Here is a 16,879-nt window from a genome sequence, read left to right on the forward strand (position 1 = left end):
ATGTTTTCTAAATTCTTTTGCTCCCTGTCTTTGCTTCCTTCTTTCTTTCCAGGGCACCCTGATGTTGAGCAGCCCTGTAAATCCAGTGTCAGAACTTGGAGTCCCAACTCAGCAGTCAACCAACACACAGTGCCCCCAGCCTGTCCTGAGCCTCAGGGCTGCTACCTGCAGCTGGAGTTTCGTTATCCCCTGACTCCAGAGTCCCTCACAGTCTGGGTGACATTTGTTTCCCCGGACTGGGACTCCAGTGGAGCGGTGAATGACATCAAGCTGCTCACCATCAGTGGGAAGAACATTTCTCTCGGGCCGCAGAATGTCTTCTGCGATATCCCATTGACCATAAAGCTGGATGCAGGACAAGTGGGTGAGGAGGTGTATGGGATCCAGATCTACACTCTGGATGAGCACCTGGAAATTGATGCTGCCATGCTGAGCTCTGTCCCCCACAGCATGCTGTGTGTAGACTGCAAACCTATCCAGTACAAAGTGGTTCGGGAGCCTCCTTTCCAGTCTGGATCTCCAGTTGTCATCTCAAACCTCAGCAGAAGATTTGTCGACACGTAAGTACTGCTTTCCGCTTTCCAGAGAGCCGAAGAACAATAACCTGTAATGTCCAGTATTAAAATTGATTTTTAGTATTTTGAACTAGATAGATGTAACAAGTATCACCAAGAGAGGATATTCTAATAGTTTCCCTGTGGAACAAGGACCATCACACTCAGGTGAAATAGCCTGAGATTTCACAAATGATTGTGAGAAATGTCAGGGCTAGTTGTGCAGAGATGCGAAATTCAGGCTTTCCTTAACCCAGAAGGATATGCAAACTCCCTAAGCTATGATAAGTTAAATGTTTAAGATAACCTAAATGAGGACCTCTGGAGTAACATGGTCATCGTTTCCTTAAATATAATTTGAAAGTAATATTTTGATGGAGGAGATAGATGGCTCTCAGTGCTGGAGCACCAATTAATTGTTCGAGAATGCGTGCAAAAAAAATAGTATGTTCAGGTATATAAACGTATTTCAACCACTTCCATTTCCTTCTTTCATATGTCACTGAAACAAATTGTGTTGGAGTGAGATTGTTCTAACATAGTAAACATGCCAATGCACTAGTTTGTTGTAGAGACTGAGTTTCATCCCAGGTGCACTTATGCTCATCTGTCAAGGAATGCCTGACTGTTGAGGAAATATTCTTAAAAAAACCTACAAAAGATCCATGATCCACCCATAGGTATTCCAAAGCAGCAAGAAAAACATCTTTTACATAGCATGATTCCCTAGAAAAGATTCACTCATCTGTGGGAATAACATGAAGCTCTTTTGAAAAATGAACACCAGATAAAAGGAAACCTGCTAAGAAAACTGCACTCTAATTTAGAAAAGATGATCTAATTAGTACAGCTAATATCAAGGAAGCATACATCATTATGGTCTTCTAAAGCATGTTTAAATATAATAAAAATGATTAATTAACAATTCAGTAATCATGAGCTACCATCCCTTTCATGGCCCAATTATACAGCTCAGAAGATGCAAATTGTCCCTACAGATTTAAAAATTCAAGGTAACTAACAGTAATGAATATAAAAGCAAAAACCCAGGACATCACTGAGTTTACTCATGTGCTGAAAGTTAAGCATGTGCTTAAGTGCTTTCTTGGGTTGTAGCCTTATTCCAACACTTAGCATGAAATGAATATTGGCATATTGGAAACATGGAAAAGGGTGAATTTTCCCAAGGTTTTGCTGTGAAAGCATCTTTGCCTGAAACCTGGCCCACTCTCATTGGAAAATGGGACTGGTTTGGTTTGAAATATTTGCATACCTTAGCACAAGTTCCCACAGAATCAGGTCCAGTTTCGAGTTCATAACAGAGTGTGAAAGAAAAAAAAAGAAAAAACAATAGCCCAAAACATAACTTGTATTCTGAGTTCTATTCCCTTGTCTTTTATTATGATTTTGTGGGTCACTTCCAGCTTACAGCTAGAAGAAGTGAAAAAGTAATTAAATCAGTAGACAAGGATTAATGACGATTTTCCTGCATGTCATGGAATAAATCACAGGGGTAACGTTACTGTACCTGTTTGTATGTCTCACCTAGTTACACAGCCAGCTAAAAAACACAAAATCTGTTAGTCTTCTGGGCTCTACCTGTGACCAGGAGGCAGAAATGGATGCTCCTGGCGGCTGGCACAGCCAGCCACCCCGCCAGATCCCAAACAAACCCTGTAGCCTAGCTGGCCTCAGGTCACCTGTGTCTTTCCAGGGACTTCAGGGACAATCCTGCCAGTGATCTTCCATGAGACACTTGGACAGTGGAGCCTTTAGTTACTGGGCGAGGAGTCTTAAATACTTGTAGTTGGTTTTGATTGAAGACTTCCGCATGTGTTTGAAATTTTGAAAAGTGAGATGATTTGTTTATCCTCGTACGTACGCAGCATTGATCCATACCCTCTGGTGATGGGGTCACACAGATCCGTTGGCTGACGCTCTGTGTCCAGGCTGCTGCTGGGCCATACCTTGACACATGACAAATTCATTGAAACTGCATGGAGCTGCAGTTACGTGGTAGAGGCAAAAGCAAGATGAATTAGCACCTTGTGCAAAGAATAGCCACTGTCCTTATACGCCCTAAGCAGGAAGGGATGAAGATGCTTCAGGGAAGTCGGGGACAGAGGTGCTGGGCTGTGCTCCTGCGTGGGTATGTTTGTGTGGAGGTAGATGCAGCCTGTTCGCATCTGCCTGCTTGTCTCATCCTGTACAGCTGGAATTCAGCATATCTGTGCAACCAGACTTTGCAGCCCCTTTATCTCTCCGTAAGCCCAAGCCAGTTACCCCTTTATGCTTTTGTGTGTTTTCCATATTAAATAAAATAACCCCCCCCACACGTGTTCTATGGAAGGTTATTTTGAAGGCAGTCGCATATCTTTACTCTTGCCTCCTCTGACCTTGATCTTCACTGTCTTTTTTTCTCCCAAAGAAAATATTTGCTTGCACTGTTATCTGTGAGCAAGACCCTTTCCCCAGGTGTGGCAATACTGAAAGAAAAATTAATTTCTCCTACCTTTTTCCCTTCAAAGAGAGGGAACTTCTCTTTAAGCTGAGAGGAGAGACAGCCTTTAATGGATAGCCCTTGCCTAGTCAGCACTGAGTGCTCCACAGAGGAGAGTAAATAACTAGAACAGTGGAAACCTTCTATTAAGAAATGCAAAATTATGCCAGACCTTCTGTTCTCAAGCTGGATTTTAATCTCAGCTCTTGGCTCAAGCTGAAGCTAACAATCTTTTCTAAGGGACAGGACCTTTTCCTTGGACCTTACAGAAACCAGGCAAGATACACTCAATTCCACTGAGTATGAACAGCCAGAACTGCTGGTATCTGTGACACAAAATGAGAGTCAGAGCCTAGGAAGACAGCAGAAAGCTAAATAAATCAGTGGGAAAAAAAAAAAAGAGGTCAGGCCAGGTGCAGCACAGAACTGCTGAGTCTTCACACCACAGCGAGTGATAAGGAAGGAGCCTCATCTGCAAGTCTCAAAGTCTCAGCTCACAATTTAATCCAAAGTGTGGGTTGTGCTCATGCATAGAGGGTTGCACTCTGGCTGTTCTCTAGAAATAATGTGCAAGATAGTCACAATAGTGAATGTAGTAATTGCTTTGCCCTCGCTTTGCCCTCACTGTAGCACTTTTATGCTCACATCATTGCAGTTGGGATGTAATCATTGCTCTTGCATTTGTTTGTAGCAACCACTGGTTTTTTAAGAGCTCAGTGACAAGTGAGTGCCTATAACGAGATGTTCTCCTGAGGATGTCACAGGCAGTTAGGTGCCAGTCCCACTGGGACAGTCTGGGCTGAGCAGCCCGTGTTCCCCATTGCACTCTCAGAAGCCAAAGCTGCAAGCAGTGAGCAGCCGGGTGTGCTGGCAAGATCCGTGCTCTCCCTTCCAGCAGGCCAAGCTGAAAGACACCAAGATTAGTTTTGGAAAGTTGTCAGAATAACTGGAAAAGTTTCTAAGAATTGGAAATTTTCCCAACTTTTCTGCCACAGACTTCGTAGGAAACCTCAAAATGTGGTGGACGGTGACGGATCAGGTCATCTGTGTGGTGTAGTTTTTAGGCTTTTTTCAAGACAAAGGCTTTGACTGAAATAACCTTAGAAAGAATCCCAGCATGAAGCCCTGGTACGAGTTTTGGTTTTGCAGAGTTGAGTGTCATTGAGAAGCAAGTGTGCTGTCCTGTGATACATTCCTCTGAGCCATTCCTACACTGACTAGAGCTTTAGTACCTAAGTGACACCTAGAGATACTGCATTCGTACTTGAAAAAGAAAGAAAAGACACAGAGAGAGAAACTTGCATTTCCTCACATTAGGGAATATGCTTTTCTTCCGTGTTTGCCTATTTTACACCTACATTCTATGGCTAAACCTTTTCTGTTGCTTGATAATAGCTGGAGGGGACTGGTCATCATCTGAAGTAAATACAGTATTTTAAAATATTTTGTTGGAATCAGGAGTTCCATTCAGTGCTAAGCTTGTAAACTCCATGTCATTCACTGTGTTGTAACTCCTCACCTAAGACAGTGGAGTGTGGCTGTCACTCAGGCTCCGGGGCGTGATTGCAGAACGACTGAGAAATTACCCTCATCAAGACCACAGGTAGCTGGAGGGCTGCTGTCCTCAGCATTGCACTTCAGCATTGTACTATACGCAAAATAATTGTTTCAAAATTTGCGTTTTTGATGCATTTGCCATTTGTTACTGGTTACCATTACTGTTAATCAGAAGGGCGTATGATCAGTGACTTGTTGGTAACTCTAGGCGATGAGTGGTTGAAGGAGTTCTATGAACTGAAAACAGTTCTTTAGTCTGAAGGTTCCTACAAATGTGAACAAGCAGAGAGGCTGGAGAATCAGCAGTGACTATTCAGAATGAGTAATAATTCATTACAGCCAATTATTGGTGTGCCTTTTAGCCCCTGGACTCAATAGGAAGACTGCATGAATATCACAGTGATGATATGTAAACCCGAGTCCCTGCCGAATACAACACTAAACTTTCATGGTGACATCTATCCTTATTATGGCATTCTTTCCTTCATCTTGAAGATCTATTCCTCTATTTTCTGAAGGTCTACCAGCCAGAGGAATGTATGATCTAAAGCAGCTGAAATGAATTGCCAGATCCATCTGTCATGAAGATAATTAAGACCATATTTCCACCCAAACGAGATACAGATCACTGGGTGGATGTTCTCCCAACACCAAAAAGCTGAAGCCCATATTATCACCATCTTCTGCTTACCCCTCCTCCGCAGTTACTATGCCAAACCTCTCTTGATATGCCAGGAAATACTGGGGAGTATCTAAGATAGGGCTGAAATGTTAAGAAAGCACTTTATATGCCCAGATTTATCTGCAAGAGCTGCTAGGTTGTCCGTGTGATATCGGCATGCTACACATCTGGATTCCCAACAGGCTTTAGAACTGTATATGGTATTCCAGATGTCCTTGTGCACGAATACTTAACCAGCTACCCTGGAAATGCTTTGCCTTGATGCGTGCAAGGACCTTGTATACTTTTTTTGTGGATACATCCCACTCATGGTTCATAGTTGTCTTGAAATTGAATAAATAACAACCAACTGCTTCTTCCCGTCTCACCTGCAATGAAGAGCTCCCAGTGTATTCTGAGTTTCTTGATCCTAACATGCATAATATTGTCTTATACCACCACATGCACCATTTTGAGTCACCCAGTCCTGTAAATGAGTCATTTCTACATTATAACTCCATCCTTCTCTGCCTTGACTGAGCCTATTTGCCAGTTCTGTGTTGTCTGCAGATACTTGGACTTTTGAGGTTCAGATCTTTATTTGCGGGAAATGCTTATTAGTTAACCTCAAAGGGATAACTGAAAGGCAAATTTCCATTTTCATTCAAATTTCTCTTTCAATCCAACCTGTTCCAGCTACTAGAGTTAAGACCAGGACAGTGTCATCTCTTGTTGAGTCCCTAAGTATTTGATGCCTGCTCTCACAGCTAGCAGTACCAGAGACATGCCATTATTAAAAGCATTTGTTCTTTAGTCTGCATCTAGTTTTCTTTTCCATAACTGCACAATTCTTCATATTATTTCCCTCTAGTAATATATTAGAGATCCCTATCTGTATCCATATGAAAGTCTACAGCTCATCTCCAGTAAAAACACTTTTTCCAAGCTTCAACAGGAACAAATTTATTCACACTTTCTTGCTCATTCCTATAAGCTTCCCTAAGATTAGTTTGCAGTGCTGCATGGACTGAGCTATTCTGAGCATTCCCAGGAAGCAAACACCCTTCTGTCCCACCAGGTTTCCCTTATCCCTATAATTTCCAGTTTCAGGTGCAACACTAGCACTGCTAGTTTTCGTTTAGCTCTTCATCCACCGTCCTTGCATTAAGGAGTCACTGTTTCAGTTGTTGCTCTCTGACCCTAGTTTCCCAGCTGGATTAGCAGCCGTGCTGTCACTGTCTGAAAGCCTCCGTGTGTCAGTGAAGAGCTCGGAGTGTATCGGAGCTGCCTGTGGTCAGTTTTGGCAAAGTTGTGAAGTTTAATACTCAGATGGTGTAGAAGAGTGTAGCAGTCCCGGAGCTTAGCGGAGGTGCTGGCAGTCTGCTAGCCAGCATCATCTGTCTTGGTGCCTCTCCCAGGCCCTGTCTAGCCTTGGCTGCCTTGGCAGCTCCTTCCTTGTGCAGCCAGTATTGATTGCCCTGTTTCTGCTTAATGAACCTGGAAATTTCTTGTGGTGAAAGAACAGAAAAGGATGGGACAATTGCCTGTCCCACGTGTTCCCTTCCAACACTGGGAAACTGGTAACAGCTTCATCTACGCTGATGGAGGTGAAATGCTGGTAGGAAGGAGACTCCTCCATCCAGCAGCATCTTCACTGACAACATACTCCTGGGAAATTATTTCCTTTCCCAAACCATGTGACCTCACCTCTGGCTTGCATGGCAGCAGGGAGCTGGGATTGGGCAGGGGTGACTGATTCTGCTCCCTATGCCAGACAGCAGCGTGTACACCTGCTCTGCACCGAGGGCTTGGCAAGCCGTTGAGAGGAAGCTCCTTTTCCATCTACTGTTTCTGCATCCTTCCTTCACATATGTTCTGCTGCTGAATACTGAGGTAGCGGTTGTTATTATTTATAGCTGCCAGTAGTGTGCCGGGCATTTTACAGAAGAAATACACCAGGTGCCTTCTTTCAGAGAGCTCACGATTAAATGTTAGAGGCTAGCAGTGCTACTGCTCTCGGGGATTATACATCTCCACTTGGCTGATGTGACTTGACAGCTGGAAGCCACACTCTGGTGGCTTTCCTTCTTTCTTGCTTTCTTCATTAAAGGTGCCAGGTTATCTTTGTGAAAGAATAAAATCTGCTTCCTGACCCCACACACAGAACAGATAGAGCAGTTTTCTCCCTTACCGCCCTCTGCCAAATTGCCTTAACCCTGCCCTGGAGAAGAGAAAGAACAATTTGACGGTCTGTGCCAATTCAGTAGGCAGCTTTTCCGCTAAGCCTGTGCAAAGATGCCATTTGGTGCCAGCTGTAGTGATAGATTTGTGATTCTTCGCTGTTGCGGTTTCTTATGTAACGCTGTAACTATAGCTGGCACTCGACAAAATCCGTAGCTCCTGTTCTGGCTCGGCCGCACATGATGCAAGAATAAGGTAGTAAGGGTGGGTTGATATCTTTATGGGTTTGTGATCCTGAAACAGGGCAGTCCAGAGGAATTTTTCAGCCTGGGTCTATCTTTGAAGGGTGAGATTGCTCTGAATGACCCATAGCTGCCTCTCGCAAAGAAATGACTTGAGAGCATGGGAAGAGCCAGGAAAGAGGGACTGCCCCATTTGAGGAATGACGCTTGGCCTCGGGATCAGCTCTGCTCCAGCCAAAGGCTCCACAGGGACTGCTGCCACTTTCGATTCACATCTCCACTGTACCTCTTGGATGATATTTGCCTGATCTGTAGAGAGATCAGACCCATAGACTACAACTTAGCCATATGCAAATGTCCCTGAAAAAGCAAACATTCACGGCTGTCCTATTATTAACCAAATAATACTATTAGAAACTGATATATTTAATCACTCCCAGCCAGGGTGGAATTTGAACTCACGACCTAGAAGTAGTAGCAGAGTTTTCAGCTGCAGGGAAAAAAAAAAAAAAAAAAAAAAAAAAGAAGGTCAAACAGGACTTTTCCTGCTGGGCAAAATAATTTATTGCAGGTGAAACAGTCTCAGATATGTGGTAAATTAGTCTGTGCATTATCTCATGGATAATAATTTCTCTCTGATGTTTGCCTTCTTGTGTGCATCTTTATTTTGGGCTCTAAATAAGATAAGAAGCACCAGAAATCTCCCAGGAATAACAAATGCATTTTCTTTGCTTGATTGAGGAAAGAAATATTGGACAGACATGTGTTATGCAACAATTTAAAAATAACTCTCTTGTAAAACTTGGAGTGAGCCTCAAATACCGCAGAAGAAGCAGAAATGTGTTACCTACCTTTTTATCAGCAGTGTCAGCCAGTACAGCTTTTTTCAGCTACTTTTACTGAACTATTGGCCTGATCATTTCCTGGGCATTTTATTTTAATATATTTTCCTAGGAAATGAATTCCAAGTCTCTGTTAAATTTGGAGTGGAACTGCACTCAAAGAGGCAAGGATTTGGAAACAACGCTGCAGTGAGACTAAAATACCTGTGCTGTCCTTAATACCTCATTGGATACAGCGACAGACAAGACAGAAGCCTTTTAGGTGTATCATCGCATGGCATGGCATGAACTGAGCACACTGCGGGCCCAAGGCACCCATCGTGTGGTTGCTTCACCCAAACTTCATCTTAGCCTTTCTGGCCAGGAGCTTCTTCAATGCATGGTGACACTGGGCATCTGCCTGCTGCTGCCCCCATTCCAGCATTTTCCTGGAGCTTTTCGTGACAGGAGGGGCAAGCTGGAAGTAGAGCTCATTCTTCACTGAAAATTGTACCCCAGAGAGGGTGCCTGGAATTGGACACCCCAAATTATCAACCAGTACTAAAAATACTGGCCCTGAGAGCTCAGGGCAGTAAAGCAGCTCATTTATTCACAGTGGTACAGATTTTTTTTAAATGTAAGACCAGTTGCGGATGTAATGACAATAGGGGAAATTAGCTCATGATGGGATTTTAGAAAGAGGCTAGTGGAAATATGTTCAGTAATGTTCGGTTATTAAACCATTAAAGATGCCACTGGAGACCAGCTAGTAGGATTTCTCATAATCTGAAGTGGTTTAAGGCAAAACACAGAGCCCCTAAGGAGGGAAATGACAAACTGTTCCTTTGGAATAGTCACCTCATCTCCTCGCCCATCTCTGTGGGCTCTGCTGTGCGGCTTGTGTGACAGCACATACGTCTCGCTCATGCGTAGGCACGTGTACCTATAGGCTCCCTCCCTCCTTGTGAGGAGCAGTGCCCCAGCCCCCACACCCTTACCCTCCCAGCTGGGGTTTCCTTGAGGAGGGGTGGTAGAGGTGAAACCAGAGAAAACTGCAAACATCTGTGTTCACTTGGGGCCCAATCTAAGCCCCACTGAAAATGCACATAATAACTCCCCCTGGCTTCAGGAGCCTTTGGATCAGGCTCTGTGAGTGTCTGCTCCCATGGCTCTGTTTACCATTTTGGTGGGATTACGTGGAAATGGGAGGGTATTAAGTTCTGAAAATCAGGTCTTGGCTCAGGCCTGTTGAAAGTAAATCCTAGAGGTCAGGTCTGGATTCAGAGAAGCTGAAAAACATTATTTTGCCAAGCTGATAGCCCTAAATTGGGAAGATGCTTCTGCCCACAGGGAGAGCTGAACCTGGCAAACTGGCCCGGGGCTGAGGGTGGCAGTAGACGTGCTCCCAGCCCCAGCAATGAACTGTCGCCATCCAAAAGCTGAGGGGCAGTTGTTGGGGTCCCAGACCCTTGTGCAGGGTGCACACCAGGCACTTCTGCGGTGTGGTCTGAACCAGCGCTGGAGCCTGCAGGGCTGCTGCTGCTGGTGGTCCTGCATGGAAAAGCCGTGGCACAACTGGGATGTCGATAACATTGTGAGTAATCAGGCAGTGCTCATCGAGAGGCATGATGCAACAGGCAGGGGGTTGCCAGTGATGATGACGGCCTTTAAAGCCATTCACCTGTCCTAACCTGCCCGCCGCTTGTGTTACTGTTTTCTCCCTGCCACGCTGGTGCATGGGAGCACTGTTCTCGGGTGGTGGATACTGGCACCAGTCCCTAGAAATCAATAGGGAAGTGCTGGTTTCCACCAGTCGGAAATTGGGCCTTCTGCATGTCGTGTCCCGGATCTTTCCTTCCACGGTCAGAACAGAACAGCCTTCCCTCCCATGGTGGCTGCATCTGAGCTTCGTGTTGAGAAGCGCTCCCATCTCAGCTTAAGCTCTGAGCGCAGCCGTGAAGAAGCAAACACAACAGATTTCCCCCCTCCTTCCCTGCTTCTAATAGCAACCAGGTGCTCTGACACTTAACCTGTGTGCTGCCGTGAAATTGCTTGTCTAGTGCAAACACCCATGTGAGGCCCTGGGCCTCCAGGATTTCCTTTATCCCAGGATTTGTAACCTAATCTCATTTAGATCCCCCATTTATATCATCCACCTTAAAAATTCATAGGTTTTGTTGTTGTTGTTTAAACATGAATAGAAAATTGCCTTTTAACGTGTAATTTTTTTTTTCTTTTGAGAAAAACCCAGGAAATATCTTTAAGGCCTTGGCTGCAAACTTAGTTTTTTATTAAATATGCTACTGTGTTTTAAATTGGTACCAGGCAAATACTTGGACGACTATATCAAAGTCTGCTGGACTTAATCAGTTACATATATATCTATATGCTTGCTACTTAAAAAACTTACAGTTCTCGCACGAAGGACAGAAGAAAATGATCACTGTAAAAAACCAAATGTGTTTGAGGTCCTAAGCAGGACCTGGTTTTCAGAGCGAGGTGCTACAGACCAGCACGTAGTCCTGTGCCAGGGCATCTTGTGCAGGCAGGGAGCTGGTCTGAGCAGCAGATGCACATGTTTGCAGCTCAGAGGAAGAGGTGAGCAGCTGAGCTGCAGTGATTTAAGCCTGGACTGTTTTGCTCAGGTCTCCTAAAGTTGCTTGAGTTTTACACCGGCGTAAGTGAGAACAGAGCTGTAAACTAATGGCTTGTTTTGATTTTGTGGTGATTGTGAGAGTTGGTGATGACTTTGGTTCTTAGAAGTATTTAATGGAGCAAAGGATTTTTTCCTTTTCCTAACAGGCTGGTCCCTCAACCCTTGCCTTCAATCTTAAATAGGCGTGGTCTCCATGGTATCATGTAAGTGGATAAAGTGGTTGGTTTAGGCATTAGTAGAAATACCTTTCTGATAGAGTCAGAAGGAAAAGTTGAGTTTGGACACTGTCTTGATGCCACTGCTTTGTACGATGAGACTCAGGGCTTCAGACAGTAGAGACACCTGATGGTACAACACATACCTCACCAAGTATTCAACTGAGATTGCCTGTTCAGGTCGTTGGTAGCTCTGTCTTTCTTCCTCAGAAATACCCAGTCCAGGTTTAAGCTGGGTTTGGGAGCAGAAATCCACCGTACCATCCCCACTCTCCCATCCAGCCCATGAGCATTCATTTAGTACTTCAACCACCCTCTTCTGATTTGCTTGTAAACAAAACATAAACAATGTGCTGGAGGGCACAGAGCAAACCCACCACCCCTGTTGGAACCTGTCTCATCATGGATAGAGAGAAAAGCCTCTCCAAGGCTACTTCCTTGGCATTTATGTCTTCTGAGTCAGCTCAGTGTCTGAGAGAGAGGCAGGAGACTTGTTTTGAGGCCTTTGCACCTGCCATGTCACTGGGCTTATCCAAACAGCAAGAGATCGGATCACAGCTGAAAAAACAGCCCGTCGCAAGAGCTCAGGATTTTTGACATCCTTCTTTTGTTTACAGCATCCCACCCCTCCTTTCTCCCAACTGCAGAGCCAGGCAGGAATTCTCTTTATTATCTTCTGCCGTGCTTCTCATGCCATTTTTATTAAAAGAAGGAAAGGCGAGGCAAGGGGGAGCGTGTGTGAGAGAGGAGATAAAAGAAGAAAACAGTCATATTTGTTGTACAGTCAATGGCAATGCAGGAAAAAGAATGGGACCTGGGGAGCAGATCTGTTTGCGTTGTCCTAAACCAACCCCATCCCCTGGGTTAGTCTTTATCAGCTACTTTTGGAGCACCTGAGGCTGGGGGAGCCTGCAGACACTGCAGTGGTACTGCTAAGGGGTAAAATGCAGCACAGCATAATGACCGACTCTTAAGTAGCAATGAAGAGAGTGGTGTTAGCTCCTCCTAGAAACACCAAGCCCTGGTTCAGTGTCTAGGACTGGGAGGCTCTAAGCAAGTCTGAGAAGTGTCGTGCTTCTTCACTGAGTTAGTGGCTATTTGGGGTAATCCAAGACCTCTGTAAATGACGCTGGGTGTTCTGGCAGCTGCGAGCAGCTGATGGGGAGGAATTGGACAGCTCCAGGTGGCGGAGGACAGGACAGGAGGTGGCATAGACCTTCAGCTTTTTCGTGCGGTTGTATTCAAGTGCACCTCGAGCAGCTGATCCAAACCGTTGCAAGAAGGGAAGATGTGGGGTCACTGCTGTTTGCCACCAGCAGATTTCCTGTTTTGCTCAGCAAGGCTTCCTTGTGATTGAAGAAGAGCAAAGGTGACAGTGTTGGAGGGCAGCGGGGATGGTGCTGGCAGACCGGAGCTTGTTCTGGCCTGCAGAGAGCTGTCCAGGAAATGCTGTTGTTTAGCTCAAGAGTTTGGTGGCTGTTCAAAGTCAAAGATGGGTCCTTGGTGAGGATGCTTGAGGTGTGGAATTTGCCTCTTTCACATGACACTGCCTGCAATAACCATAGTTTAACTGGGGATGCCTAAGACTTTGTTGTCCTGTCCTTAAGCAACAGGAATGCTGTCTGCTTTCATTGCTTTCTGGCCATTTATGTTTTCATAGGGCAGAAGCTGGGATCAGTCTTAAGTATATTTTCAATTTTGTTGGAAACAAGTCTTTGCTGTATAAAACCCCTCCCTGCTGTGATATGTAGTTGGAAAAACATATATGCCATTGTAGTAGGGAGAGAGGCATGGGATGTTTGCTTTCCCTCGGTGCTTTCATTGCATCTCAAGTGGGTCCTGTGTCCTCAGACGCTGAAGCCCTGCAGTGGGCACAGAGCAGATGGGGCTGGGGCACTGTCGGCCCTTGCAGGTCTGCTGGCACTCCAGGGCAAGCGTGTTGCTTTTATAAATTCAATGATCTTTTAAACTCACCTTGATCTGAGTAGAAAACAACTTCCAGAGGTGTAATTTTTTCCTGTAAGTTTTACAGGAACACCCAAACTAAAAGCAGAGATCTCTTGCCTGGGGAACACAGCAAGGTTAACTCAACTGCCCAGCCTCCCCAGTAAAAACAGGAAAAGAATTAGAGGGTTTTATATTCCTGACCCTGCATCCGTCACTTGCCACAGCAGACAGGAAAGTTGCCCTCATGGTATTTCACGCGGCACATCCTAATTCCCCCTCTAAGCAGAGGGCTTGAGTCATTGCTTTTTAATAAGACTGCCTCCCCACGGGCGGAAGCTGCAGCGATCAATGTGGCTTACTCAGTTCTCGAAAAGGTCATTAAAAGACCATAGATATAAATTTAAAAGAGTGTTTGTTCACATCCTTAATGTTAAAGATGTTCTTCTCTCTCCCTTTCTTAAGTAGCATTGTACAAAGCTGCCGTGCATCGGACCTGCCTGACAGCAGAGTGGAAAGAGCAAGTTATCACTGCCGGGGTGCCATCAGCTTCGAGAGAAGGCAGGAGAGAAAATAAATGGTCAAAAACCACACTTGTATCACACTTGGAGCAGAGCTTGCCTTACTGACATCTCCAGATATAGTCTGTAATATCGACCCTGGTGCCCTATAACTATATGGGAGAGAATGAATTCTTTTTTTGGTTTTTTCCCCTGCTTTGTTCCTGCATTCCTTCCTCCCTCCCTCACTATCGTACTGGATTACTGCCCAAAGTATTGCACATATCATCCCTTTAGCAGCTATATTTTTCCGAAATGTGGGTACTGTGAAGGAATGCTAAAACTCTCAGTTGCTGCCAATATGATGCATTTAACAGTTCAGGAGGGTATAAGTATCTCAGGTTCCAGTTGTGGAGACATGAAATGCCACATCCAGCTCAGTCAGGTTTTAACACTAGTTGCATCAGGCCAGAGTGAGCTGAAAGTGCGTGTGCCTTGAGCTTTGTGCTCCTAACGTGGCTTTCTGGTGCTTCCATCCAGGCGTGCCTCCACCTATGGCTGCGTGATGCTGGATGGCACCCCTGGGGCAGGCGTGCTCCCATTGCTGACCTCCTCTGGGCACAGCTGCTTTGTTGGTGCTGCCCTGGGTGGGACAGCCAGGCGCTCATCTGCTGTCCTCAGCCAAGGGGAAGGTTGTGAAGCTCCATGTTGCTCTGGACTGGGCTGTCCGAAAGGGGAGCTGGGGGAAGAGTGGCCTCACAGCTCCAGTGGGGGTCTGGAGAGGTGGCTCCCCATCCTGCTGTTGCAGGGACCATATGTTTCCAGACATTTGTCTTCCCCTTCTCTATATTCTAACCAGGGACAAGGATATTACCCTCATAGTTCATGGGGTATCGTGAGCATAAATAGTTCAATAGCGATTTTGTACCCAAACTGTGTAGAAGTAAGGGAGACCAGGCTGTACAAATACCTAAATGTATATGTAAGGAGTCAGATATTTTGTTCAGCTTCTTTTTTGGAGAAGAAATGGATTTTTTTTTATTATTATTTTTATCACTAAACTATAAGAATCATTTGCCTTTCATGACATATCATTACACCAGAACTTTCTATTTTTGAACAGCAGGCTGTAGTTGGAAATCTCCCCTCCTTACACAGGTGACAGGATTAGACCAAAGCCCATTGCCACAAAGCTATCAGTCACTCTTCTCTGATGCCCACAAGGTCCTCTCTCCATACTGTTTTTTATTCACAATCCATATAATTAAATATGCTAGAGTTCTCCCCACCTAATAATTTTCATTTGCAGTTTTCTGTCTTATTCACCCCATACATGTTCATCTCCAATCGCCTAATAATTCATAAACACCATCTTCTCTCCCATGCTTAATTTAGTTCTATGTCTTCTTCCATTATGCTCTGCCAACATCCCACCCTGTACATAAACAAATGTGAACTTTTCCTGTTTTCCGTTTGCTTACATGTATACACAGGCATACACAAACACTCCCACATACTAAACCACGCTCGCAGAGGCACACTTTCTGCTGTTAGCCGCATGCCTGCCCATCACTTATGGGTATCGGTGGAAATCACACCAAAATTCAGTATCTGAAAACTACTGGTTTACACTCATGCGTGTGATCTCAGTGCATCAGGAAGCAGCATGGGTTTATTTTGTAGCTGTTACAGCTGCCTGATCTATTCATTTGCTAAGTCTTTTCAAAGAATTGAAGCTTTTTTGTGGTTAGCAGATTCCCAGTGACAAAATCCACATTTATGCAAGTATACTTGTTAATCTTAACTACTTTATGAACAGTTTTGAGAAAGAACTTGAGAAATAACTGCTCTTTAATAATCAAAGCTTGCCATTGCTTTGATTTTATCAGTATATCTCAAAAACTTCCCATCTTAATAAGTGGATTTATCTGGGAGTGAAGTCTAGAGGAAACCCTCAGTATTATACATCGATGTGTGTTCGGCCACTGAAGTTTCTTCCTGTAATTTTTTTTTTCTTTGTTCTTTTAAACAGAGCCCAAGGGCAGAAGTTTGAAATTCTTCATTTTGAATAAACACTCTTACCAGTACCTGGGTAGATGTCTCCTCAATCTGTAGGTGAATTAAGAAACTGTTTGTGTGCTACCTGAACACTCAAATTTAGCTAATAGGAGCTATAGACTGTTGCTGACAGGAATAAGGTGAAAAAGCAACGAGAAAGCCATTGTGTTGTGTTTTCATTCCACTGAATTTCACTCCCCATTTCACTCCCATGTGCACTAACAAAGAATCAAATCCCAGTGCCATTCTCGTGCAATTCACTCAGTGGCAGTTACTTTGCAGGCATACTATCCATGAGAAACAGCTTTGTTATAAAATATAGTGTGTATTATTGGGGTTTAAGTCATGCTTGTTAATTTAATGAATGTTGTTAGGAGATACTTATTTCACAATCTTGAAGATTTCAGTAACTACAGTCCATTGATATCTACTTCAATAGTTTTGTTGCTCTGTATGGTAGATATATCTCTTCATAGTACACACCTCATTAATAGATGCTTTTTTACCAAGTTCCTGTGACAAAAGGACATGTATATTACTGTCAGTAATTGGGGCAATATGAGCATAGTAAGGAGAAGATGGGCATGGGTTAGGAAAGAGCTGGGTTGTATTATGGGCTTTGCAATTAGCTTGATTGATGATTTCAAGAAAATCATTTTGCCTTTGCCACTCTGAGGCTTTACAAATCAGCACAACGAGGATAACGGTAATGAGTTTTTTTGTGGAACGTTTTGACTTCTGTTAATGTAAAAGACATTGTAAAAGAGCTAAATGTTTATATTAGGCTTATATTATTTCTATATTGCATATAAAAATGATTCCTCATTTTACAGATGCACAGAATTTATGTAATTATGGTTTTGCATAAATATGTAACAGTTTGCTAATTCCTTCTTTCTATTTTTTTTTTTTTTTTTTTTAGTTTATTTCAATGCTAATACCATGATCCAGTGCTGTGGTGTGAATCCTATTTTGTGTGCTCTCGTGGAT

At 44.1% G+C, this 16,879-nt stretch overlaps 1 protein-coding gene across 1 annotated transcript in view; it reads left to right on the forward strand.

Annotated features, from left to right (window-relative positions):
- PAPPA (pappalysin 1) overlaps positions 1-16,879 on the forward strand; it is a 184,496-nt gene that overhangs the window by 74,972 nt on the left and 92,645 nt on the right. The window contains 1 exon segment of the mRNA XM_055720189.1: positions 53-560. Within this exon segment, the coding sequence (XP_055576164.1) occupies positions 53-560 (508 nt within the window).

Source organism: Falco cherrug, chromosome 9 (assembly GCF_023634085.1).
Source record: "Falco cherrug isolate bFalChe1 chromosome 9, bFalChe1.pri, whole genome shotgun sequence".
In the NCBI taxonomy this organism is placed as follows: Eukaryota; Metazoa; Chordata; class Aves; order Falconiformes; family Falconidae; genus Falco; species Falco cherrug.